We start from the raw sequence: 27,994 nt of genomic DNA on the forward strand, positions 1-27,994 counted from the left end.
ACCCTTACGGGTGATTGTGCGCTTTACAAATGTGGATTATTATATTATTAGCTAGGTGTGGACTATAGCGTTGACTTATAAGAGCAAGTTCGCTGTCATCTGGTACTGTTCTAGCAGGTGTTTCAGCAATCCTCTCACCTTTTCCCAGTGTTGGCGAGCGTATCTATTTAGCAGAGTATTGGAGTTTAGCAATACGCCACTGAGTTGCGGACCCTCTTTCAAACACTCCCACCATCTCCATCATTTAGCACAGCTGAGATCCGTGGGTTCGACGAGACACGTGGGACCGGCCATCTTGGAGAAACTGCACTTCGCTTCCAGCACGACTTCAGAGGCATCCTGAACAAAGTGCTTTGGGGACTGAGAAGCCCCAGCCCCAAGCAGCTCCTGCACCGAAGACCAGCCCTCCAGCATCCACGAGATCTGCGTGGGGCCCTTCTGCCTTTTTGCTGCTCGACGGGTTGTCTGGTCACTTGTCGGCTGGCTAGTGACCTAGACTACGATCCAAGACATCTGATCTGGTTGCTCCAGACTGGCCCTTGCTTCCCTGCAAAGGAGAAGCACCCCGTACCACCCTGGTCCGCACCAGACGCCTTTTCCACTCACCGCGTGGGTTGCCTTTGCCAAGGCCTGTTGACGCCGAATCCGGAACCAACACCGCCGACAGCGTGAGCCTGCGTGGGACAGCTTGTGCCTCAATCCTGGTCGAAGACACCTCCTGGCCCATGTGGCTGAAGAGTCAAGCATCCACTTCACCTGATCGCGACGACAACCTCTGGTTCCTTCCTGGTTCCACTCCAGTCACTGGCTAGTGACTTTGAACACTGTCCCCTCTGCTTTCAGGTCTTCATCTTTCTTGATCCACCCTTGGATCCCTCCGGACAGCTTCTTCCTGGTCGCCTGCAGCATCTTTCTTCACGGCTCCATAGACTTCAACGCGGAAACCCGACACACTGACACCTATGCACCCGCAGCCCTTGGGTGAGGTAACAATAGCATTTCGGTGCTCAAGGGTAGATTGACTCTCCTAGTGTCCAGATTTCCAGTCGTTTTAGTCCTAGCTATTCAGAACTGTCCGTACTCACCTTTTTCGTAAACTGTACTGTCCATAGACGTTGTTACGCATCTCGCGTGTGAGTTCACACTCTGCACACGCGTTCCGTGGGCCTCCTATTACTTACCTAAAGTTAAGATAGTGTAGTCTCAGCGATCCTACAGCCTCTGGACAGCTCCATTCCTTCTATCGATTGCCTTATAACACTTGTTTAGTATATGGTTTCTCATGCCCCCAGGGCACCATTGTAATTCGTGCAACTTAAACCAATTTTTCCTAAGAGTCTTGTCATGTGCTTAGCCCTCTGATCTCAAAGAGTTCAGAGGCGTTTGTTATTAATAAATATATTGTTTATTTTCATAACAAGCTGTGTGGTGTCCTTTCACTTGGTATTCAAGGGGTTATATGTGGTAAAACAGCTGCCTTCACATGCCAAAAGAGTTTAGCCTAAGACTGCTTTGTCTATGCTACCATTAGAATAGCTGGTCTATAAGTTTGACTTACAACCAAACACCATAATGGTTGTTTGGACTGATACAAGGTGATCACTAGAACTAGTGAGCATCATATATCAGGCCAACTTCTCACAGCTTGTTTCTTGAATGCCACCATTTCTGATATAAAATGATGGGTAGCACTGGCACTTGCTTTCTTCACCACAGCGTTATACATAGCGATTTTGTCAAGTGGCAAAGGTCTTAACAGATGTGTCGACTCGCTTTTCTGGTGAGATTATGTTCAGATCCTGCACTGATCTTACATGTCCTTATCGTCATCGAATAAACAGAGGCTCAGGGTCTTCTTTATTGTTGAAAATGTTGTTTCTTCCTCTTAGCGTTTTGGTATTATTGGTTGTTCCAGGCCAGCTGTTTCCATCTCCTCACTGCTCTTTTGACATGAAAGGTTTCAATGGGTTTTGGAATTCCATTGGGAAAGTGCCCTAAATCCTTCTGAGATATAGCTGCCCTCTCTGCCTCTAGTAGTCTTTTTCCCCCTTACTTAGAGAGCCCTTTCTTTGGAGCAATCTTTTCTTCAGTGCCGTGTTTCAGCTGCTGGCTTTTTCATCCTTTCTCGCTACTGGTTGTCTGCAGACAAGATGCTTTATCAGAAGATCGTCCTCCTGCAGTGTCCTTGTTATAGAACCAAGGAGTACTTTCTTCTTGGACTTGCCTTCAGCCAAGGAGTGCTTTGGTGCAGAGACAGTGCTTTAAAGGTGCAGTCCAAAGGCCACAGCTTGGTTAAACTTTGTATTTATGAGTTACCTGTCTGCATTTCTATTTTTCCTCTATCCGTTTCAAGTCGACAGTGATGGTCTCTGCCATTGCGTCTGAACCCTTTCCTTCAGGCAACTTTATTATCTTTCTCACTTGAAAGAGAGGACTATCAGTGAAGAGCTGCTCTTCTGGGCCTGCATGCCGCAGTGTGACTGCCTCTGCTTCTTTTGGTTCCTAGTATCTTCAGTTTGAATTCGGCACACGCTTTACAGTCATAGTGTTGTGTTCCATTGGCAAGCAAAGACTGGAAACATGGTTGTCTGAGCGAAATATACAGAGCATGTTCTTCATAAGCCTAGAAAAAGTGGCCACTTGGATGCGCTTTCGCTGGCCTGCCTGTTGGTAGTCCACGAGCCCCACCTACCACTACAGTGTTTTTTAGGTGGCGAACTGACTATCGGTTAAAATCTTCACCTTTGCTATAAGATATTGTGTGTAGGTTGAAGTCTTTGGAATTAATGATCTGTTGCTTTATTTTATTTTTTGACATTTGAAAATCCTCCGGAAATAGCTTTCAGATCAAACAGCAGAAAAAAAGCATGTGAAGTTGGCAACGATGCACAGTGGTTTTCAGGAAGCCATCTGAAGTCAGGAGGAGGATAGACAAGGCACCAAATGGTAATAGACAACACACCCTGCTCCCAACCCACGCTCGTGAATCCAGAAAAGACTTACAGTGCAAAACTTTCTAATGATGAATACTTCAGATTGCAGAATCCTCACCTTGTGAAGAGATACCAAAGCAGTACCTTCTTAGGTGGTGTGTTTGTGTACTTCCTATCGAACTTGGCTATCAAGAAAATTGTGCTTTGTGAACATATGAATAGATGTCCAGGTAGCAGTCTGGCAGATGTTAAAGACTAGCACACTGCTAGTGGAGCTTCTGGAGGTTGCAGACAGTTTCTGGAAGCTGTTTCTTAGCAAGCTGTAAGAAAGTGGCTCTGTACATACTGGTCCACAGTAAGGTACAGTGTGCACAGAGTCCACAGTCCCCAGAGGTATGGCAGAGGCTTAAGTTAGATATAACCTTACTCTCAAAAGTGGAAGCTTGGTCGAGCAGTAAGGCAGTATCAAAGGAAAGTGTAAAGCATTTGTTGTACACACACAGTCAGTAAATGGTCTCACTCAAGAACGGAACTCTAGGCCAATTGTTTTGTATATAAAAATATATAGTACCTTTATTTTAGAACCACAGTAGGTATCAAATGCTTTCTCAAAATGAGATGTTGCAATTGAATACTTTCAAATAGCAGTTTACTTTTAAATGCAATAGTTAGTTGTTGCAATATGCAACACAAGTTTAAACACAAAATAACATTGAGCTCAATGGGAGTTTTTAAGCAAATGCAATAAAATCACTAAGTATGTTTTGGTAACTCAGGCCTGGATTCAGCCCTGGGTCATTTCCTTAAAACAGTTGAAAAATATTTTTTGTTATACAGGCGATAGTTTTGAAAATCAACATTTAGAAGAAATTCTGGTGAAAAACAGGCAATGAATTCCTATGGGAGAATATTGGGTTAACAGTAAATCACTGTTATAATTACTTTTTAGGTTCAGTGCTGCGCTCAAAGATACAGCACTGGGATTTCTCTGGATTGCAGGTGAGTAAATTAGTTTTTGATGTTCGGACAATATTTAAGGAATATTTGCAAGTTTGAAAAATCGACACTTGGAAGAAATTTGAGTGAAACCCAGCCTATGTTACCCTATGTAGAAAATCAAGTTATCAGTCTTTGGACAAGTACTCGGCTGGCAAAGTTAAGGTGCTGAGGATCGACTCAGGGGTCTCCCAGGGTCAGTTAAATACAGTTGTTACACCCCCAGCGGCACAGGGGCAGCCGGGTGCAGGGTGAGTAGGCCCAATGTTATCCTATGGGGGATAGGGGGGCATTGGTTGGTGGCTGCTAGCAGGCAGGCCACATGGATGTGGGAGCTGAGCTCCTGGTCACTTACACAGGGCAAGTGGGGAAGTGGAGTAGGGTAGATGCTGCACTCCCAGGGGCACTTGGTCGGCTGGGTGCAGGATGCTTTTGGGCCTTCAGGCGCCCAATGTTAATCAATGGGAAAGCTGGAAGTTGAATAAAGGCTGCAGGCTGGGGAACTGAGAGTCTTCAGATACGACCACCACTTGGAGAGGTACGTTGGGATCTTGGAGGATAGGTAGACACCCAGGGGTAGGGCACAGGGGGCGAGAGGCGCCGGGAGCAAGGGTGTCTTTTGGCGTCGGGAAATCTTACCCTCAGCTGGTCACGGTTGGAGGGGTCCCTTGTTGTGAGGCTGCAGGCGTCCTCAGGATCGTCGAGGAGGGTCCTTGGGCACTGGATTCGTTGTCACAATCGCCGGGGGGATGTCCTCGTGGTCTTTGTCCACTCACGCAAGGGCCGGGCAGGTGCAGAGGGTGCTGGATTCGCGGTTCCTGGCTGGCACCAGAGGTTGTTGCTGTTTGAGCAGAAACACTGCTCATGGGAGTCCCAGTCTTTAGATGATCAAGGCAGGCAGGTCCTCCGGGGTTTTCGAGGTTGCTGTCCTCAGGAGACAGCAGGATTTAGCAGGAGCAGGTTCAAGGATCAACAGGCCGGTAGGGCTGGGGCCAAGTCAGTTGGTGTCGTCCTCTTGTTAGCATCTGCACGGAAGGTCTTCTTTCTTTTTGTTCTTGTTTTCAAATCGGGATCTGAGGAAGGAAGTTTCAGGGTGCCCCTAAATACTAAATTTAGGGGTGTTACAGGTAGGGACCAATAGGTCCGTGTCCTGGGGTGAGTACTGCTCCTCTCCTGTGGGAGGGGGGCAGGGGCCTATCTCAGATTGGGCAGGGCTCCCCATCCTCAAGTTGGCGGGAGCTCTGCAACAAACAAAGCTTACTACACTTGCATCAAGACCACTTTATCGAAGTTTATAGCAAGGAGCCAACTGATGCTGGAACTGGACTGGAGAGCACCATTCTTGTGAAGGTAGCATTTTCAGTGGACCTTGCTGGTCCTCTTGACTAGCTTCCTGCCGTGCCGGAGCTGATTGCCAAAAGTAACCAAGTAACCACAATTATAATTACCAAATATTTTCTTGAAAACGTGTCAAATTCATTGAATTTGAAAATGCTAGTCGGGGCTAAGTAAAAAGTGCGGATTTACTATACCTTGTAAAATTTGTATCTCACTCCAGTGGATCTTGATCATTTTGGTGTCAAAGGTTATATAAATGCTTACACGTGTTCTTTTGTACAAGCCTGGCTGCTAAGTCTCACAGCTACCCAGAGAAGTGCCAAGGGTTTCACAACCTAACTGAGACTGGTCCTAAAGGGGTTGCTAGATTATTACACTGTGAGGTCACACATCCGAAGTCCCCTTTTCCTCACAGCTAGGATATTAAAGTAGGGGTCTGGGTTACAGAGTGAGGTTAAATAGTACAATAATTTATCACATATATAGGGATACAAGTGGAAGTTTATGGATTCAAATAAGCGTCACAGGCCACAATAAGATGAAAGTAATAATACATACAACAGACAGTACTCTTAAAACAAAGACACAGCGACAACTTAGTTATTCACTGTCAAAAAGGTTTTATCTCTGGTTCATACCTCTTTAGGTTCATCACTTCTTGAAGTCTTTGGGCTCCTTTTGCCAGTGCTCTGAAAAACAGTATAGCAGTACAAGTTACTTATGAAAGACAATACTGTGGCAAAGTACTAAGCGTACCTACCTTCATTCATTCTGGTGGAATAATACCCCCGCCCCTTCAGCAATTCGAGAACACTAACAAACCTCCCCTAAGCATAGGAAGTTGAATCCTAGGAGACTCCTTAAGTCTCTAGCAAAGTCAGACTGCATCTTACCATTCAGTCTTACACTGCCAACAACAATGCTACACAGGATGGCTATAAGAAACTAGCTCTATATATATATTGCACCAAAAAGAGGTACAGTGTGTATAGAGTCCAAGGGTCTCGAACTGAACTCTAGGCCAATTTTTTAAATAAAAAAAAGTACGGTTTTATTTCTAGAACCTGGCAAGCCTGGTGCAGGTAAGCATAAAAATACTTTTCAGTAGTAAATTACATGTATGAACACAGTTCAAAATAGCAGTGTAACTTGTACTGGTTTTGATTACAGTTTTAAGAAAGCAGTTTGCAACACATTGAAGGTATAGTACATTCAATTGAATGGGCTTTTTAGGTAAAATGCAGTTAATTACTTTTCAGATTACTTTACCCAACACATGACTGGATCCAGTCATGGGACTTTTCCTGAAAACAGGAGAGTAAATGCATTTTGGTTAAAGGTATGATTTTTAAGGAATATTATTGTATTTCAAAAGTTGACACTTGGAAACTTATTCACATAGAATCACCAATGTTATCCTATAGGAGGAAATTCACTTAGCAGGTAAGTTAGGTTATCATTACTTTTTCTTAGTCCGTGCTGGATCCTGGATTCAGCACTGAGACATTTCCTGTAAACAGTTGAGAAAATAAATGCGTTTTTTGGTTATTCGGGGACGAGGATCTTCCAGAAATGACCACCACTTTGAGCGGTACGTTGGGATATAAAGGGATGGTTAGGCACCGCTGGGTTGGACACACAAGGCTGTGAGTAGTCTGGTGCAGGGGTGCCTTTGGATGTCTGATTTCTTACCCGCTCTGGGTGCGGTAGGGGGGGCCCTCTGGATTGAGACTGCAGGTGTCATCTGCAGGCTTGAGGCAGGTCAGGGGTCGCCGGATCTCGGGTCAGGATTGCCAGGGGGACAGCCTCGTCGAGTTTGTTCACTCAAACACGGGCCGGGCTCGGCAGGTGCAGAGTGTGCTGGATTTGCGGTTTCTGGTTGGCACCAGAACCTGCAGTTCAAACACATCTGGTGTTCACGGGAGAAATAGCTTGGGAAGAGAATACAGGCAGGTCCTCCGAGGTTTGTGAGGTTGCTGGATACGCCAGGATTTCGCAGGAGCAGGTTTGAGGGGAGACAGGCCTGTAGGGCTGGGGCCAACTCAGTGGGCGTCGTCCTCTAGTTAGCATTGCACGGCTTCTCGTCCTTTTCTTGTTGTTGCTGGATCTGAGGAAGGACGGTTCAGGGTTACAGGTAGGTAAAGGTCAGGGACCAATGGGTCCCTTCCCTGGGGTGGGTACTTCCCCTATTCTGCCACTCTACAGTGGGAGGGGGGCAGGAGCCTGTCCCTGGTTGGCTGGTGTAGGAAGGTACCTCCTGACTATGGTTGCCCCCAACTTTTTGCCCTGTGTTTTAGCTGGTTTTGGACATAGTCGACCTGGGACCCTGCCAATCAGGACCTTAGGCCTACTGCTCTCTCTTTAAAATGGATTCCATGTACCCTAGGTACATTTCCAATTGGTACTGGGCCACCCTATCAGACCCTGTAACTCAGGGCATGGGTGTACCCAGGGCTGCCAGGGGCTGCAGCATGTATTATGCCACCCCTGGCTGGCCTCCTAAATTTGACACAACTGGCTGCATGACAGCTGGGGCAAAGTCGTGTAATCACCCTTTGCTGTAGGTGTAGTATACCTATACCTAACCCTAGAATGGACACACAGATTCCTATCAGTCACTCCTATGGCAGGCCCTGACAATCCTGAAGGCATAGTGCTTGGAATCGGGTGAGATGGTGCTCTGGCATGAGCTGAGCCTGTCTGCAGCTTGCAGGACCAAGTCCTAATAGCTGTTCCATGATATCGCATACCATATACTCTTAAGTGCATTATAATCCTCGCGGTTAAATGATAACTTTGGTATTGCTTTATCAAAACATGTCGAGTAAGGTGTCATACGAATTGGAATACTAACCCCTCGCCAATTCTGGCGACGGGGTTAGCATTCCACCCTTCTAGAGGGACACGACATGTATGTAACTGTGAACCCCGGTTAAAGTTAACTGAAGCCTCAGCTCCACAAAATGGATGCTGCCACCACAGACACGAGTCTGACCCCCTGCAGCTGGGAGTCCTTCCAGCGAGGGGAGCCTGGACAAAGGGTTTCCTGTCAGGGGCGGTGCTAGCACCGTCCCAGACATGGTTTTGTGTATCCTGGGTAGGCAGGGCTTTTCAGGAAGGTGACTGCTGAGTGGCACCCCGGTGCTCACTACGCATAGGCCGGTCTGAACCAGTTCCAGGGGCACACCAGCCCCTGGCCTGGGGAAGTCCGGCATGGCTGACGGGTGTAACCACCCCCCACCTAGTCCCACCAATAGGCAGGACCTAGTCACCGGGTCAGCCCCCTTTTTTAGTATAAAGATGGGAGCGGGCCCCCTGTTCAAATTAGATCATCTTTGGAATCAAGACACGACTTTCTGCGAAAGGACTTCACGATTTCTTCATCAAGATTCTCCCTTGTGACTAAGGAGTAGTCACCCTGCATCAAGCGGGCACCATCCTAAAGAACACTGCGGTCTGCTGCAAGTCCTTCATCACGAATCCGACGACCCAGCTCGACGAGACCCGGCTTCCCTGGCACCTCTGACCTCTACTCGCCTCTACAGCTAAGCTGAGAACCGTGAGTGCGACGAGACCTCGAGGGACCGACGATCGCCAAGACTGCACGACATCTTTACTGCAAGCCCACCGTGTCCTCCACGGGTGAGTGCTTTGGGGTCCGAGAAGCCCCGACCCTGCGCAGCTCCAGCATCCAAGATCAGCCTCCCTACATCTCCACGATCTGCGTGGGGCCCTTCTGCTGTTTGCTGTGCACCGCGTTGTTTGGCTACTAGCCGGCTGGCTTGTGGCCTTCTGAACGACGCCCGACGACATCACTGCTGCTGGTCTGGTTGCTCCAGACTGGCCCTTGCTTCCTTCTTGAAGAGAGGCACCCCGGACCCTCCTGGTCCACTCCAGACGCCATTTTAGGTCCACCGCGTGGGCTTGAATTTGCCAAGGCTTTGTTGCCCAATCCTGGGTCCAGCGACGCCGACAGCTTCTATCTTCGTGGGACAGCTCGATCCTCCTTCCTGGTCGCCGACAACGCCTCCTGGTCCGTGAGATCTCCGAGCCCAGCGTCACCCACACGCCTTGTCGAGGTGGCTACCATCCGGTGCCCTCCTGGTGCCCACTGACTACTGGCTAGTAGTCTCGAACTTGGTCCCCTCTGCTTTCAGGTGTCATCTTCCATCGATCCAGGCTTGGATCCACAGAACTTTCTTCACTGGTCGCCTGCCAGCAACTTCTTTCTTCCAGGCTCCTGGTCCGTCAACGAGGATTCCCGACGTCTTTTGAGTCCTATGCAGCTGCAGCCCCTGGGCTAGGTAACTTCGGCATTTCGGTGCCCCAGCATAGCCTCACTATCCAAGGGTCAGAATCTACTTTCGTTTTCTCCCTACCAGGTCGGGTTCGCCCGAGAACACTAACTTTGCAAATTCTAGCTACCATAGACTTTGTCCCGCATCTCGCGTGAGAGTGCACACACTGCACCCGAGTCCCCTGGGTCTCCTAGAAGTAATCTAACGATTCTATAGTCAAGTCCTAGCGATTCCAAAGGCTATTAGTACTGTACTTACCTGCTAGTAATTTCGCATTCCACTTTTCTAGTATATGGTTTTCGTGCCCCTCGGGCATTTGTATATACTGTGCTAACTTAAGTATTTTTGTAAGAGTTTTAGTTTGTGCTTAGTACCCTGTCCTCATAAAGAGTACAGGGCTGTTGTGATCTTTAATAAATAACTGTTTATTTTCATAACACTTGTGTGGTGTCCTTTCACTTGGTGTTCAAGGGGTATATGTGGTATAACAGCTGGCTTAACACGCCCTCTCGAGTCTTTAGCCTTAGACTGCTCGTATCCACGCTACTAGGATAGCTGGTCTATAAGGTTGACTTACAACCAATCATCAATAAGGGTTGCTGGACTGATACATAGTGTTCACTAGAATAGTGACCACTGCATATCAGGCCACCTTCTCACATTGGTGGCAGCGGTGGGATTTGAGCTTGCTGTTTTACCACACGTATCCTAAGAATATCTTGTTGAAAGATCACATAAGTACTGTTAGTACATATAACTAAGCTTAGAATACTCTGAGTTCTACTGAACCAGCTGTTGCAGCTCCTCAAGGCTTAGCACACCTTGGCTGCAACTCTTAGCAAGGGATCAGTAGGTAAACACATAGTGTAGGTAGGTGCATCACTTACACCACACTAGAATCAGCATGTCAGACAAAGGAGGAAACTCTGAGTATCCCCTTGTGTCAGTGGACCCTCCACAGGTCCTTACTTCAAAATATGCTGCTCTTAGCTTCCATGAGATGAGACAAATGTGTACTCTCAGGAAACTAAAACAGGGGTCTAACCCCACAACTTCCTTTCTGATTGGTCTCTTAGAGGCTTATGATGCCAGTAGGGCTGGTAACCCAGACCCTTCTAATCCAGATGGAAGTTTGCCCTCCTTACAGGGACCCTTTGATAGCCAGGAACATCCCCTCCAGGAAGCAGATGATGCTGAGGATGAGGATGATGACCAGTTGTCAGGGGATGAGGCAGATAAGGGACAGGTAGAAGTCAATAGACTAACCAGGTCCAACTTAAGCAGACATGAGCTTGGTACTAGGGGACTCCTGGGCCCACTCTCAGGTCAGCTTAACATTGGGAATGGACGAGTTAGGTCTCTATCAAGAGGCTTTAACAGATCCTTTCGAACCAATGGCTCTCTCAACTCTTCTCACAGAGGAATGTCTTCCCCTAAGAGGAGAGTGTATGAAGCTGAAGAAAGGGCAGTCAAACTGAGGATTGAAAGGGAAGAACTTGCCCTTGCTAGAGAGCAAGAATTATGTGGGCTACAGCCCACTGGTGGCAGCAATAAACATAGCAATAGGGAAAGGAGTTTTGATACAAAGCACCTGAATAAGATAGTGCCCCCCTTTAAAGAAGGGGATGACATCCACAAATGGATTACTGCTTTGGAGAGAGCCTGCACTGTGCAGGGTGTTCCCCAAAGTAAGTGGGCAGCTATCTTGTGGCTCTCCTTTGATGGTAAAGGTAGAGATAAGCTCCTCACCACAAGGGTGGAGGATGCTAACAATTACCAAATCTTGAAGAATACACTGGTTGATGGGTTTGGTTTAACCACTGAACAATACAGGATGCTGTTCAGAGACACCCAGAAAACTCAGTCTCAAGATTGGACTGACTTTGTTGATTGTGCCACTAAGGCTTTTGAAGGCTGGCTACTGGGTAGTAAGGTTACTGATTTTAAAGGATTGTATAATCTAATTATGAGGGAGCAAATCTTAAATAATTGTCAGAACCAGCTATTACATCAGCACCTGGTAGACTCTGAGTTGACCTCTCCACAGGAATTGGGTAAGAGGGCAGACAAATGGGTCAGAACCAGGGTTAGGCCTAATAACCAGGGTGGTGACCAGAAAAAGGAATCAACCAAGCCTCAAGAGAAGGGTGGGGATAAATCCACAGAGAAGACTTCCCAAGGGCCCCAAAACTCCAACAAGGGTGGTGGGTCCCAGAACACTCCTTCAGAACAGAAGAAACCTTATTGCCATACCTGTAAACAGGTGGGTCATTAAAAAAAGTGATGCCAGTTGCCCTAAAAATGGTAATAAGGGAAATATACCCCCAGGTAATACTCCTAAACCTCCTATTACCACTAGTGGTAATCCCCCAGGTGGTGGGAGTGCCCCCAAGAATGTGGTGGGCATTACTTTGGGCCAACAGGAGGACTATGGCCTAGCCAGGTTCCCTGACCACACTCTTGTCTGTGAGACTGGCATGGGGTTTGCCAACTTCACTACTGGACCCCACATTTTGGGAAAGTATAGACAAGAAGTTTTAGTGAATGGTCAGAAAGGTGAGGCATTCAGAGACACAGGGGCCAGCCTCACCATGGTGAGTGACCATCTGGTCCCCTCTGCTCAACTGACCCCTGGTTTTACTTATCAGGTGACAGACATTCATGGAGTGAAGAGAAGGCATCCCATGGCAGTGGTCAAGCTCAGTTGGGGTAATGTCACAGGGCCCATGAGAGTGGCAGTGACAGATAACCTACCTGTAGATTGCTTACTGGGGAATGACCTGGAACTCTCAGCATGGGCTGAGGTGGAGCAAGAAACTCACTCCAGAATGATAGGCCTATCCAGACAGGTTAGTGGGGCAGTAATAGCTACAGCCCCAGTCCAAGCACCATTCCTCCCTGAAAAGGTTGGAAGGGCAGTGGTAGCCACTGCCCAGGCTCAGACAGACTTTCCAGAGCAGGATAGGAGGGCTGTGACAGTCACAGCCCAAACACAAACTGAGTGCCCTCCTGAAAAGGTTGGCAAGGTTGAAATGGTCTCAGCCTCTACTCAAACAGATAGTGAGGTTGTGAAGCCTGAAACAATGGATCACTCCACTCAAACAGAGCATTGAGGAGGAAGAAGAGTCTTCCCCCTCCCAGACACTAGGTGAGAGCCAGCCTCCTCAGGGAACTGACTCTACCCCTGTTGAAGGAACTGCCCCAGAGGTAGTCAGGCCTAGCCTGGCAGAGCCCCTGATGGCAGTGGACCCTTCCCAGGTGGGACCCAGTCTGGAGCAGGTAACCTGCACCTCTCTACCATGCCTCAGTCAGCCCAGGGCTGAAGAGATCAGGGAGGCCAGTGGTGGACCCCAAAGGGCCCCCTGTCCAAAAGAACCCCTTAATCAGCAGATTAGGATCACTGAAGCTGGTAAACCTAGCCAAGTGAAAATAGACCAGACTCCTGAGGGATCCCCCTTAAAAGTAGTTAGGGAACTCCCACAGCTGGACACTGTTGGGCACAGCCAAACATGGGGCCTAAAAACCCCAGACCTGACCTGTCCCTCCAGTAAGCCAAACAGAGGGACTCAGCCTCCAGCTTTAGGTAGCCCGAGGCTGACCCTGAGAGCTCAGTGCATCTCAGCTAAAGAAAGAAAGGCACACATGATGGATGGTGATTGGAGGAAGTTGAGCCCAAAAGTAGAGGAGCCTCACTTCAGTACTCCATCCCAGCATCAGCCTTCTTCTTTCCCAAGACACACCAGAGACAGAGATTCCCTATGGTGGAGACCCTCAGATACCCTTAGGGTGAGGGGTTGCCTAGTGGACCATGACACAGGGGGAAACCAAGCCAGAGCTGGTCCTTCCTTTTATGGCCACTTAGGTAATAGAGGCTTACCTGGACAAGGATAGCCTTATCTCCTTTCGTTTGGGGGGGGCGGGGAGGGGGTTGTGTAGGAAGGTACATCCTGACTATGGTTGCCCCCAACTTTTTGCCCTGTGTTTTAGCTGGTTTTGGACATAGTCGACCTGGGACCCTGCCAATCAGGACCCCAGGCCTACTGCTCTCTCCGTAAAATGGATTCCATGTACCCTAGGTACATTTCCAATTGGTACTGGGCCACCCTATCAGACCCTGTAACTCAGGGCATGGGTGTACCCAGGGCTGCCAGGGGCTGAAGCATGTATTATGCCACCCCTGGCTGGCCTCTTAAATTTGACACAACTGGCTGCATGACAGCTGGGGCAAAGTCGTGTAACCACGCTTTGCTGTAGGTGTAGTATACCTATACCTAACCCTAAAAATGGACACACAGATTCCTATCAGTCACTCCTATGGCAGGCCTTAACAATCCTGAAGGCAGAGTGCTTGGAATCGTGTGAGATGGTGCTCTGGCATGAGCTGAGCCTGTCTGCAGCTTGCGGAACCAAGTCCTAATAGCTGTTCCATGATATCACATACCATATACTCTTAAGTGCATTATAATCCTCGCGGTTAAATGATAACTTTGGTATTGCTTTATCAAAACATGTCGAGTAAGGTGTCATACGAATTGGAATACTAACCCCTCGCCAATTCTGGCGACGGGGTTAGCATTCCACCCTTCTAGAGGGACACGACATGTATGTAACTGTGAACCCCGGTTAAAGTTAACTGAAGCCTCAGCTCCACAAAATGGATGCTGCCACCACAGACGAGTCTGACCCCCTGCTGCTGGGAGTCCTTCCAGCGAGGGGAGCCTGGACAAAGGGTTTCCTGTCAGGGGCGGTGCTAGCACCGTCCCAGACATGGTTTTGTGTATCCTGGGTAGGCAGGGCTTTTCAGGAAGGTGACTGCTGAGTGGCACCCCGGTGCTCACTACGCATAGGCCGGTCTGAACCAGTTCCAGGGGCACACCAGCCCCTGGCCTGGGGAAGTCAGGCATGGCTGAGGGGTGTAACCACCCCCCACCTAGTCCCACCCATAGGCAGGACCTAGTCACCGGGTCAGCCCCCTTTTTTAGTATAAAGATGGGAGCGGGCCCCCTGTTAAAATTAGATCATCTTTGGAATCAAGACACGACTTTCTGCGAAAGGACTTCACGATTTCTTCATCAAGATTCTCCCTTGTGACTAAGGAGTAGTCACCCTGCATCAAGCGGGCACCATCCTAAAGAACACTGCGGTCTGCTGCAAGTCCTTCATCACGAATCCGACGACCCAGCTCGACGAGACCCGGCTTCCCTGGCACCTCTGATTTCTACTCGCCTCTACAGCTAAGCTGAGAACCGTGAGTGCGACGAGACCTCGAGGGACCGACGATCGCCAAGACTGCACGAAATCTTTACTGCAAGCCCACCGTGTCCTCCACGGGTGAGTGCTTTGGGGTCCGAGAAGCCCCGACCCTGCGCAGCTCCAGCATCCAAGATCAGCCTCCCTACATCTCCACGATCTGCGTGGGGCCCTTCTGCTGTTTGCTGTGCACCGCGTTGTTTGGCTACTAGCCGGCTGGCTTGTGGCCTTCTGAACGACGCCCGACGACATCACTGCTGCTGGTCTGGTTGCTCCAGACTGGCCCTTGCTTCCTTCTTGAAGAGAGGCACCCCGGACCCTCCTGGTCCACTCCAGACGCCATTTTAGGTCCACCGCGTGGGCTTGAATTTGCCAAGGCTTTGTTGCCCAATCCTGGGTCCAGCGACGCCGACAGCTTCAATCTTCGTGGGACAGCTCGCTCCTCCATCCTGGTCGCCGACAACGCCTCCTGGTCCGTGAGATCTGCGAGCCCAGCGTCACCCACTCACCTAGTCGAGGTGGCTACCATCCGGTGCCCTCCTGTTGCCCACTGACTACTGGCTAGTAGTCTCGAACTTGGTCCCCTCTGCTTTCAGGTGTCATCTTCCTTCGATCCAGGCTTGGATCCATCGAACTTTCTTCACTGGTCGCCTGCCAGCAACTTCTTTCTTCCAGGCTCCTGGTCCGTCTACGAGGATTCCCGACGTCTTTTGAGACCTATGCAGCTGCAGCCCCTGGGCTAGGTAACTTCGGCATTTCGGTGCCCCAGCATAGCCTCACTATCCAAGGGTCAGGATCCACTTTCGTTTTCTCCCTACCAGGTCGGGTTCGCCCGAGAACACTAACTTTGCAATTACTAGCTACCATAGACTTTGTCCCGCATCACGCGTGAGAGTGCACACTCTGCACCCGAGTCCCCTAGGCCTCCTGTAAGTAATCTGAAGGTTCTATAGTCAAGTCCTAGCGATTCCTAAGCCTATTAGTACTGTACTTACCTGCTAGTAATTTCGCATTCCACTTTCAGAGTATATGGTTTTCCGTGCCCCTCGGGCATTTGTATATACTGTGCTAACTTAAGTATTTTTGTAAGAGTTTTGGTTTGTGCTTAGTACCCTGTCCTCATAAAGAGTACAGGGTTGTTGTGATTCTTAATAAATATCTTGTTTATTTTCATAACACTTGTGTGGTGTCCTTTCACTTGGTGTTCAAGGGGTATATGTGGTATAACAGCTGGCTTAACACGCCCTCTCGAGTCTTTAGCCTTAGACTGCTCGTATCCATGCTACTAGGATAGCTGGTCTATAAGGTTGACTTACAACCAATCATCAATAAGGGTTGCTGGACTGATACATAGTGTTCACTAGAATAGTGAGCACTGCATATCAGGCCACCTTCTCACACCGATCAGGTGGAGCAGTCGGGAATGCTGTCTGGGAGTTAGAGGCCTGGATAACCAGACTTTCCGGGGTGGGGCGAGTGGACAGGAAGCTAGGGTCGCCCCGGGCCGGACGGTGACCTCTGACCACGTTCCGATCTACAGGGAGGCCTGTAGCGGGCTTGGACCAGGTGCCCAACAGAGTGTCAGTGAGGGCCTCATTAAACGGCAGTAGAGGCTCCGAAGAGCTTGCCTGCGGTTTGCGGACCTCAGTGAGGTGGTTAGTCCTCACGGCCGCGACAGGGAGCACAAGAGCCATGGCCTTGACCGCCCTTGTCAACACCACGCTGTAAACAGCCCCCTCCTCCGTAGCGACAGAAGGAGGGGAGAGAAATCCAGTGTCAGCGAAGTGTCCAGACCACTGGCCTCCGCTATCTCAACTGCCCAGTCCTGATGGGACTGGCACTCCCGTGCCAGAGGGTCCTCAGACCCCTCCCAATCCTCCTCACCCTCCATCTCCTGATAGTCAGGTTCAAAGGATGGGGTTGGATCATAGAAGAATTGCTCTTCTCTCGGCGTCGAATGCGGAGTCTAGCGGCGCCGGTCCAACGCCGGACCGAGGTTGGGACCAGGGACGACGTCGTCTGGAGACCGCATCGAGGGTGACACCCTGGGGGTCGGCGCCAGCGGAGGGGTCGTAAGGTCGACCAGCGGCGACAAAGATCTAGTGGGGCTCTGTGGCGTCAGGACCGGAGTCGACGATGGTGCCGGGGTTGAAGCACCAGACGGCGTCGGAGCCACCGGCCCGCTAGGGCACCCAAACGAACCCATAGGGCCCGGAGGCACCTCCGTAGGGTCCGCCGGAGGGAAGCAATTCCCAAGAGAGGTGTCGCCTCTTCGTCTTCTTGTGCCTCTTACCTGAGGTTTTGGAATCTGATGAGTGGTGTTAACTCGCCGAGCTGTGATGACTGGCCCCGCGACCAGTCCCTCGACGACCTCCTCCTGGACCGGGACCGTGAGCTGCGCGGGGCCGACTGCCGGAGCTCGAGGCACTGACGGGACCGCTCCCGCCTAGCCTTTGACGTCAAGGCCCGGCAGTCAGGGCACGACTTGCATCGTGGTCGGCCCCAAGGCAATAGATATAAAGAAACAAATTGGTCCTAGACGTAGCTTTAAACACAGATCAATACATCAATTTCACTTGAGCACCCCTTTCACACTCTTACTGCATCTCGCAGTCTCTCCCTTTTTTGCCTTTTTTAAAAAAAATTTCAAAACCTTTATTATACCTATACAAATTTACACAGCAGTTTGCCTACAACCCAAAGAGCCGGCCGCTAATGAATGAGCATTGGGAATCATGTATATAATAAGTCCATGTTATATTCATGCTGCGAAGGAAAAGGTGTATCATACGGTCGGATGAAAGGTATACAATCAATATCAGGTTGCAAATCAGTTAAGGTTTTGTTTTTTATGAAATTAACAAAAATAACAATCAGGAAATCGCAATGCGGTCATCTAGAAATATTAGTGCACTTTAGCCGTATGAAAGGTCCCAAAACAGTACGTGCTGCTATGTGTTATCAGGAGTTCAGGCCTACATGAAAGGTGGCAACATCCCTTCTTCTACATGTAATTGTATAACGTCCCTACTCTCCCTCCACCCCTCTACCTACCACCCCCCCCCCCCCCGCCCCCCCCCCCCTCATCATTCGATTCCAACAGGTCGTCCTCTGGCAGAGGGTCACAAATTTCACGGCGATACACATTCCATGGGGACCATCTTATTCCACTTTCCAGGGCATGCGCGGTTTAAGTAGACTGCCCTCTCTGTCACCATCATCTTGTCCATATTCATGCACCACTGCGATTTCGTCGGTAGTTCTGCCGCCCCCCAACGCTGGGCAATATCTCTCTGCATCTGGACAAGTCAGTTGGTCCCCACACATTTAATAAACATAGCCTCGGTTCTGGGAGAAGTGAGGTCTCCAGAGTCTGAGACACAGTGCATTATATTTGTCTCCAGTAAAGTTGTATGCGAGGGCAATCCCATAGTGTGTGGAAAAAGGACCCATCCTCCCCACAGCCACGTAGCCAGAAAGGATGTTGTATTCTGTGGATGCGATGTAAAAGTGTTCTTGTGTAGTATACTCTGTGGAGGACCTTAAGCTGTACAAGTCTCAGCCTAGCTGGGATGCCCACCTCCTTAGGGGACGCCATCGCCTCATTCCATTCGTGTTTATCTAGGGCGTCCACTTCCCCTTCCCACCTATCTTTCAGGGGGGCCAACGGGTCAGGCAAGTTATTCAGGAGTTTACGGTAAGTCAGTGATGTCGCTCTTTCTAACAAAGTCAGTCAGAAGTCGATCTTCCAGCGGAGAGGATTCCGGCAGAACCGACCCGGAGGGGATGGCTGCAAGCAATGCATGGCGTACCTGAACGTAGCGGTACGTTTCGTGTGGACCCAGTTCATATAGTTCCTTCAGTCGGTCGAATGAAATGACCTCACCCCGTTCCCACATGTCGCCCACTGAGGATATCCCGATGGAATCCCAGTGAGAGAAGCCCCTACTGCGTCTCAGGTTTCCCAAGGCACGGGTGTCCCAAAGTGGGGTGAGCTTGGTAATTTTCCCCTTCCAGCCCAATGCGGCCAGTGCCGCATACCATAGAGACACAGTAAGTTTGGTAGGCCCTGTTAATGTTCTCACTTTACGTTGGTCGTAAAGCGGGGCCAGCATGTTGTTGGTGCCCAATTGTGCCCTATCCGCCTGGAACGCTGGGTCAGTCTGCGAGACATGTATCCACTGGTTAATGGGCTTAAGATGTGCCGCCCAATAATACAAGTGAAGATTCGGCAACGCAATTCCGCCATCGTACCAACCCCTGTGTAGCTTGGCTTGCGCTATGCGTGCCGGGCGATTGCCCGAAAGCAGACCGGAGACAACTGCTGCCACCTTCTTAAAATATCCCGGTGCCACAGGAAAAGGCGTGTTTTCCAGTATATATATAAAACGTGGAAAAAGACATTTTATATAGCGCTGCTTTTCCCTGCATTGTTAAAGGTAACCCTGCCCAGAACTTGACATCTTGTTTGAGCTGTTCTAACGGCGGCGTCAGATTTAATTTTGTATATTCCAATGGATCCCGTGTGACATGAATACCTAAATATTTGAAAGAAGAGCCAGCTATTCTCAGGGGGCAATCCGGGCCGAGCGTTGGGATCTGGCCTTTCAGACCGTATAGCTCCGACTTGTTCCAATTAATCGTGTAACCTGAGATTTTACCGTGACCGTCACATAGATTCAAAAGGGTCAGTACACCATGTTCGGGGTCAGTTAAGTACACCAGCATGTCGTCCGCGTAGAGGGACAGTCGGTCTTCCCAACCCTCTTTCCAGTGTATTCCCTTAAGTAAGGGCGTTTGCCTTATTAAGTTAGCCAGTGGCTCTAGGGAAAGCGCGAAAAGCAGAGGAAATAGGGGGCAACCCTGTCGGGTGCCTCTCCCCAGCGAAAATGTACGAGAAATGTGGCCATTCGCCACTACGTGTGCCATCGGTTACGTATACAACAGTCTAATCCACGATATGAATTTCGAGCCGAAACCCATACATGACAGAACCTCGAAGAGGTAGCCCCATTCTACTAAGTCAAAAGCCATTTTGGCATCCAGGGCCAATATAACTGCGTGGTCTTGGATAAAGTCCGCCCTCGCCAGTACCCCATGTACCCTGCGGAGATTTAGTGCCGTGTTCCTGTGAGGCATAAATCCGGATGGATAAGATCAGGCAGATGTGCCATCAATCGGGTAGCCAGGAGTTTAGCCAAGATTTTACCTTCTGCGTTGAGCAGGGAGATGGGGCGGTATGAGGCACAGTCATCCTGTGGCTTCCCGGGTTTAGGTAACGCCACTATAGTGGCCGTCCTTTGATCGAGTGGAAGCTCACCTCTATCTCGGCACTCCTCGTACATGTTGAGCAGGTATGGACTGAGTTCCTCGGACTGGGACTGATACCATTCCACTGGAATGCCGTTCGGTCTGAGAGCTTTGCCAGGCTTGAGTGCTCGTATGGCCAACTGTATTCCATCGCTGGTTATGGCCGCATCCAGGTCCGCTATTGCCTCTGGTTGCAGTACTGGGAATTATATTCTACTTAGCGCTTCCCGTGCCATGTCAGCCGTCACTACCCTCTCCGGAGTGTACACCTGTTCAAAATGTGTCACCAATGCCTCCACTATCTGTTCAGGGCTTGTTTGTGATATGCCGTTGCTGTCTCGCTTGCTGAATCCCTCTGGAACTACCCCCCCTCTTGTCGAGCCAGGCCAACATCTTTCCTGCCTTGTCGCCAACGTCGTATATCCGATTTTGTGTATCGGTAATGTGTTCCTTCACCATTTGGCAAACATGTTCTGTATATAGTTGCTGATGGAGTGCAAGGGTATGTGCTGTGTCTACTGTGGGGCTAGCCTCATGCAAAATTGTTAAACTGCGTAGTGTCAGTTCAAGCTGAGATTGTTCAGCCGCCGTCTGTTCCTTCTTATAGGCCACTATCTAGCTTATAGCTTGCCCCCTCAACACAGTCTTGTAGGCCTCCCAGAGCACCTCGGAAGAAGCCACAGTAGCCACATTTTCATCGAAATATTGTGTTGTAGCCTTTTGGAGGGTTTTCCTGATTTTCAGGATTTTGAGGTAGGACGCCTGAATGGGGTATATACGGTGGCAAGATTTTTCCTGAGTGGAGACTGTTAGGGTGATCGGGGAGTGGTCTGAAATGCCTCTCGGGTGTATGTCTGCAGAATCAATGTGCTGTAACCCTCCCCCAATGCTAGGAAATAATCTATCCGAGTGAGACTGTTGTGGACTGTGGAGTGAAACGTGTATTGCCTGTCTTGGGGGTGTACGTGACGCCAGATGTCCATCAGTCCCATCGCTGTCAGGAATCGCTGAAATCGGGAGGGCCCCCCTGTCGAAGTTGTCACAGGGAATCTGTCCAGCTGTGAATCTACCACTGCATTAAAATCCCCTCCCACAATTACATCACTTTCAGGGAAAGACAACAGTAAGTCGCTAAGAGCTGGAAGCATTATTAAATGAAGGGACGGCGGGATGTACACCGATACCACAGTTAGGGGGCGGCCCTCCCATTGCCCCTGCAAGGCTGCGAAGCACCCTTGACCATCTGTTTTTGTGCCCATTGGAATGAATTGTGAGGATTTTTTAAGCAAAATACCAGTTCCCCGAGAGCCCGATGTAAATTCCGAATGTGCCACCATCTTGTACCCTCTCCTATCTAAGGCCTTAGTGGCCCCCCGTCAAGTGTGTCTCCTGCAAGAGCGCCAATTGAGGTTTATGCCTCTAACGCATTTAGTACCAGGCCGCGTTTCACCTTATCCCCAAGCCCCCTCGAGTTCCACGAAAGTATTCTAAGGGAGGAACCTCCCGACTGACTCAGCGTTCCCCACGTGGCTCAGCTGCTCAGTCGCCATTCCCAATCATGCAGACACATACTAACAATTTTAGAAGGATCTATCGTACCTGTAGGCTTATCCTACCAGCTTTAGCACATCTACAGTGAGTACCCATTCCTGACCAACATATTGAATTTTCAACCAAAAACCAACCCTCCCCCCCCCCACCCATTCCCTCCCTGCTTAACGGACCTTCAACTGCCAGCCTCCCCAACTTAGCAGAGCGCTTAACCCATCCCCAAAAACAGAGTACTTGAACGTTGGGGGAGAGTGTCTCCCCTGGCAGGCGGCTTCCCTGCACCTTTCGGAGTATCCAGGCCGGTGTCCACTAACGACCTGTGTGTGTGTTCATTCAGGGAGCCAGTGTTCAAGTCATGTAAGGGCCAGCCATGTTATATTCCCCCGGCTGCCGCAGATAGATCCGGCGTCGGTGATGTGCTCGCGACTCTTCTCTCCGAAGTTTGTGAGTTGGCCCGACTATTGTTTCGGTGTCTATGATGCATTCTGTCGGACTTGCGTTCCACTGTGCGCCAGCCTTCGAGCCAGTACCTTGCAGCCTCAGGGGAGTCAAAAAACCAGACTTTATCGGCGACCACCCGTAGCCGAGCCGGAAACAGCATGGAGTATGGTAATTCCTGCTCACGCAATGTCTTCTTTACTTCCAAAAAAGTTCTTCTCCGTCGCGTTACCTCCGCCGTGTAATCTGGGAAAAAGGATATGCGCGAGTTTTGAATTTGAATGGCTGGTGCCACTCTGGCAGCCTGGAGGACGGTATCGCGGTCCCTAAAGTTAAAACGTCTCGCCAGGATCGGGCATGGTGGGGCCCCTGGTTTCGGTGTTCCTCCTGGTACTCTGTGGGCCCGTTCCATGGAGAAGAAGTTCGAGAGACCTTTTGGGGCTAGCTGGTTTTTGATCAAGTCCTCCACATATAAATCCATAGCTCCCTTGGTTTCAGATTCCGGGACACCCAAAATTCGAACGTTGTTTCGTCGGGAGCGTCCTCATGATCGTCCAGCTTCTCCTTGAGCAACTTATTGTCGGCCTGCAGTTTCTCCATTTCCACCTGCAAGTCTGAGACGTCCTCCACCAAAGATTTAGCGACTACCTCCACTTGTTTCACCCTTTGGCTCATTTTCTGGAGGACCGCTCGTATCAAAGTTACTTCCGTTGCGGTTGCTCCCACCGTTGCCTGTACTTGGGCCAAAGCGTTCAATACGGCCTTCAAAGTAGCCTTCTTCGCTCCCTCTCCTTCAGAGCCTTTGCCCAGGGATTTGCGCTGTTCCGTTTGGAGAGTGATTGTTGCTCGTAGGCAAATTCATCAAGCTTAGCTTGGGTGGAGGTATGTCTGGACCCCTTGCCCGCCATGTTACCGCTCCGGTACTTCAGCCTGTGGCGGTCACTTGTAACGGGAGTGCCCGTGATGAGCGGACTGCCGGGCCGTCCGAGTTGTAGCAGCGCGCAATCTTCGTAGTAGTTTGGCTACTCACGGCCGGGTCTGTACTCTTTACTTCTATCGTGATGATCGCTCAAGATCTAGTTTCAAGAGTATAGTACAGGACGCCCGGCCCTGCAAACGAGAAGGTTCGCGCCCACAGCGGCGAATGTGACAGAAAATGGCGGCAACGACGCACTCACTTTTCAGAGTTCAGTGGCAATTAGTAGCGCCGTCTCCCACAGCAAAGTCTCGCCTTTTGGAGCAAAACGTCCAGACCTTATGTGAACGTTAAGGAGCTTCAAACTTCTTGCGCCTTATCGCGGGGTCTGTACTCGCGGCGGGCACTTCCAGTTAACAGCACCGACAAGGCTCCACTTCCGCCCGGGCAGCTCCCAAACCAGTCGCCGCGGCTGTATTCACACCACCAGGCCGCACCCAGAGATCACCGTTTCTGTGGCACCGATGCTCCCAAAGTACTCCTTCAAGTGCCGTTCGGTCACCGGGCCCTGGACACCTCGTCTGGGTTCGTTTTTGTGCGGATTGATGCGGAAAGCCGCCTTACTCCGGGAGCCTCTAGTTTGCTGCCGCCATCATCGGCTGCTAGCCACGCCCCCCCTTTTTTGCATTTTAATTTGTTTTATAATTACTGAAAATAAATTTGAAATATATTGACTGACTAAATAAGAATTATTTTTGATATATGTAAGTTGGGTACAATCCATTTATATAGAATTTTGGCTGTTTAAATAATTTCATCTCCTATTCCTTTTGGGATTTATTTTCTCATATGTAAATAACAATTGATGTATTCATCTGTGTTTGAAGATAGGTCTAGGACCAATTTGTTTCTTTATATCAATTGATACCCAGGTCCTTTGACTTATTGGGTCAACCCCATTGAATTAATGGTCCCAAGGCAATAGAGTCAACGATGGTGGGGGTCGGTAACAGACATCAAGCGGTTACAATCGGCACAGAGTTTGAACCTGGGCATCCCTATCGGAACCAAGAGTCGGTATACACTAAAAAAAGGATCCAAAAGAGATCGAAAAAGTTAGTCAAAAATTATTGTAGCAATCGCAGTATGGTGCACTTTACTTTTAAACATATTCATCTAAAGCGCAGCATGCCGCCATTGCTACAAAAGGAAATACTTTTTTATCTATTTATTGACTTTTGTTGCAATTGGTGTTGCATTATTTAGCAATGCCAATAGCTCAAACTTTAATAATGCGTGACCTATTGCATTGCAAATGCTTGTTACTAATAGTTGGGAACTTAGTAAGCAATACTAGAGACTTGACCAAGGACCAAACCAGACTTAGAAATTTCGAAAAATTGTCAACTCAAAAAATTCTGAATTTCTAACGACAATTTAAGATTTCGGTCATGTGATTAGGTGTTGACCAAGTCAGTCCAACAAATGCAACGTTGTAGACCCCCACTGCTGTTCCACCAATGTAGGAAGCTGGCTCTATATATGCTATACAAAAGTAAGGTATAATGTGCACAGAGGCCAGTGGATACCCAAAGGTTCAGAGGTAAAAGTAGATAATACCTTACTTTAATTGTGGTAGTGTGGATGAGCAGTAAGGCTTTATCAGAGGGAAGTGTTAAGCATTCATTGTATACACTCAGGCAAGGAATGATGATACATTGAAGTTCTATTTTATTTTTAGAACCAAGCAGGACTTTGCACAAGCAAGCTGGATGAAATTGACTGTTACAGGTTTGTAAAATATTTAAAGACCATAGGTATTAGTAATTACTTTGGGATTACATTAAAGATCACTCTTGTAGTACTTTTTTAGATTACTTTTTCTACTGAGTGCGATATGCCTAGATATTACACTGGATCCAGAAAAGGGGGTGGTGATGAACAGAGTGTCTGAATTAAGCAGACCACTCTTACCAAGTCCAAAGATCAGGGCTTGATCCATCACCGTTATTTATCTCACTGCACCATCCCAGCTCAGAACCTGGCTATATGCAAATCAGTCTGTCCCTGGTCCAGTGCATCATGGGAACAGGGCAGACTAAACTACCAAGCCAATTCTTCACCAGAAAGGAGACAAGCTACCGGGGACCGGTTTCTGGCATTTCAGCCGTCTTCGGCCCGGCTTGCTTGAATCCTGATGGTGCAGTGAGAAAGGGACTCATGTCTGAGTATACCCTGCCACACCTATAGTGGCCAAAAACGATTCAGAAAAGGGGGTGGTGATGAACAGAGTGTCTGAATTAAGCAGACCACTCTTACCCAGTCCAAAGATCAGGGCTTGATCCATCACCGTTATTTATCTCACTGCACCATCCCAGCTCAGAACCTGGCTATATGCAAATCAGTCTGTCCCTGGCCCAGTGCATCATGGGAACAGGGCAGACTAAACTACCAAGCCAATTCTTCACCAGAAAGGAGACAAGCTACCGGGGAGTATTCTGCTTAATTCAGAAACTCTGTCCATCACCACCCCTTGTTAAATATTTTGTCCACCCTAAGCGTGGAAGGGTATACTCAGATGTGAGTCCCTTGCTCATTGCACCATCAGGATTCAAGCAAGCCGGGCCGACGACGGCTGAAATGCCAGAAACCGGTCCCCGGTAGCTTGTTTCCTTCCCAGTGTAAGAATTGGCTTGGTAGTTTGGTTTGCCCTGTTCCCATCATGCACTGGGACAGGAAGGATTAGTTACTTACCTGTAATCCTAGTTCTCATCCAGGGGTATACTCATCAAAGTCATAATCTATGAATAATCCCCACCCATGTGCGGGATCCCGGAGCATATAGAAAATACATATAAATATATATGTATAAATATGTGAAACATAATTGCAGCCTAAAATACATTCTCTAACTGGCAAAAGTGCCGCAAAATTACATAAATTAGTATACATACAGTAGTACCCTTCCAAACCCTAAGGAAGAAAGAGCAGAAAACATTTGTATACAACAATGCTTTATTGCCATAGGAAAATCTGTAATTGCAGGCATTTGCCAGTAGGCTGCAGTAGAGTATAAAGCAAACAGAGAAAACTGACACCTTGCCTTTAAGGCATTAGAGTAGGGGTACCGTGCCTTTAAGACCTGAAGGCAACCCCCTGCTGCCATGGTGCACCACAGGTGACAGTTGGATCAGTTCTTTTTGGAGGTGAATAACACCTGAGGAGATCCATAATAAAATATCTCATAACTTAGTAACTTTGCTCGTCCGGGGAGGTGGGCGGGAGCTTATGACTTTAATGAGTATACCCCTGGATGAGAACTAGGATTACAGGTAAGTAACTAATCCTTCTCATCCAGGGGATACTCCTCAATAGTCATAATCTATGAATAGATAAGCAAGCTCATACCCAAAGTCTCGCGGACGAGCAAGAAGTGTAAAAAACTTCACAGAAAAGCTAAGACATATATTGACAATACATCTTAAGCAAACAAGTTCCTTAAAGAGGCCTGCCCTACTCTGGCATCGGCCTGAGTATCTGAGTCCAGGCAATAATGGCGGGTAAAGGTATGGACAGACCGCCAAGTTGTCGCTTTACAAATTTCAGAGATAGGAACATTACGAAGGAGAGCTGTAGTGGAAGCTTTCCCTCTGGTAGAATGTGCATGTGGTCTACCCTGCAAGGTTTTGTTAGCTAGTTGGTAAGCAAAAGCTATACAGGAGACAATCCAGCGAGTAATTGACCGTTTGGAAGCTGACAGACCAGTATTAGTACTGCCATAGTTAACAAAAAGCCGGTCAGACTCTCAGAGGCAGGGTTTTTGACAAGTAAAACTTCAGGACCCTCCGGAGATCAAGGGAGTGTAATGACCTCTCCGGGGGAGTGGAAGGATTAGGAAAAAAGTAGGTAAGGTAATAGACTGGTTGATATGAAAGTCTGAAACCACCTTAGGCAGGAAACTTGGGTGTGTTCTTAAAACCACCCTATTGGCATGAAAAACCGTGTAAGGTTCCTTGCAACACGAGGCCTGGATTTCGCTGACCCTACGGGCAGAGGTAATCGCCACTAAAAAAGCAGCTTTCCAGGTCAAGTGCTGCAAAGAGGCCTTATGGATAGGCTCGAAAGGAGCACTCATCAGCTTAGTCAGTACAATATTCAGCTCCCAGGGAGGAGAGGGAGACCTCACTGGTGGGAAGACTTTTTTCAGGCCTTCTAGGAAATCCTTAACTACAGGTATAAGGAAGAAAGATGACTGATAGGGAGACTTCCTATATGCTGTGATGGCAGCTAAATGAACCCTGATGGAGGGATATTTCAAGCCTGATCTTGCTAAATGCAAAAGGTATGGAAGAATCACCTGCTCTTGGCCATGTACCGGGTCAAGAGAATGTTCACGACTGTAGGAAGGTACCTCCTGACTATGGTTGCACCCAACTTTTTGCCCTGTGTTTTAGCTGGTTTTGGACATAGTCGACCTGGGACCCTGCCAATCAGGACCCCAGGCCTACTGCTCTCTTTAAAATGGATTCCATGTACCCTAGGTGCATTTCCAATTGGGACTGGGCCACCCTATAAGACCCTGTAACTCAGGGCATGGGTGTACCCAGGGCTGCCAGGGGCTGCAGCATGTATTATGCCACCCCTGGCTGGCCTCCTAAATTTGACACAACTGGCTGAATGACAGCTGGGGCAAAGTCGTGTAATCACACTTTGCTGTAGGTGTAGTATACCTATACCTAACCCTAAAATGGACACACAGATTCCTATCAGTCACTCCTATGGCAGGCCTTGACAATCCTGAAGGCAGAGTGCTTGGAATCGTGTGAGATGGGGCTCTGGCATGAGCTGAGCCTGTCTGCAGCTTGCGGAACCAAGTCCTAATAGCTGTTCCATGATATCGCATAGCATATACTCTTAAGTGCATTATAATCCTCGCGGTTAAATGCTAACTTTGGTATTGCTTT

General features: G+C 48.9%; 1 protein-coding gene across 1 annotated transcript in view; it reads right to left on the minus strand.

Moving 5' to 3' along the window:
* Positions 1 to 27,994, minus strand: part of LOC147725993 (uncharacterized) — a 273,904-nt gene that overhangs the window by 169,298 nt on the left and 76,612 nt on the right. The window contains exon 4 of the mRNA XM_086960111.1: positions 5,906 to 5,956. Coding sequence (XP_086816237.1) covers positions 5,906 to 5,956 — 51 coding nt within the window. The remainder of the gene's footprint in view (positions 1 to 5,905; positions 5,957 to 27,994) is intronic.

Source organism: Lissotriton vulgaris, chromosome 3_1, assembly GCF_964263255.1.
Source record: "Lissotriton vulgaris chromosome 3_1, aLisVul1.2, whole genome shotgun sequence".
NCBI lineage: Eukaryota > Metazoa > Chordata > Amphibia > Caudata > Salamandridae > Lissotriton > Lissotriton vulgaris.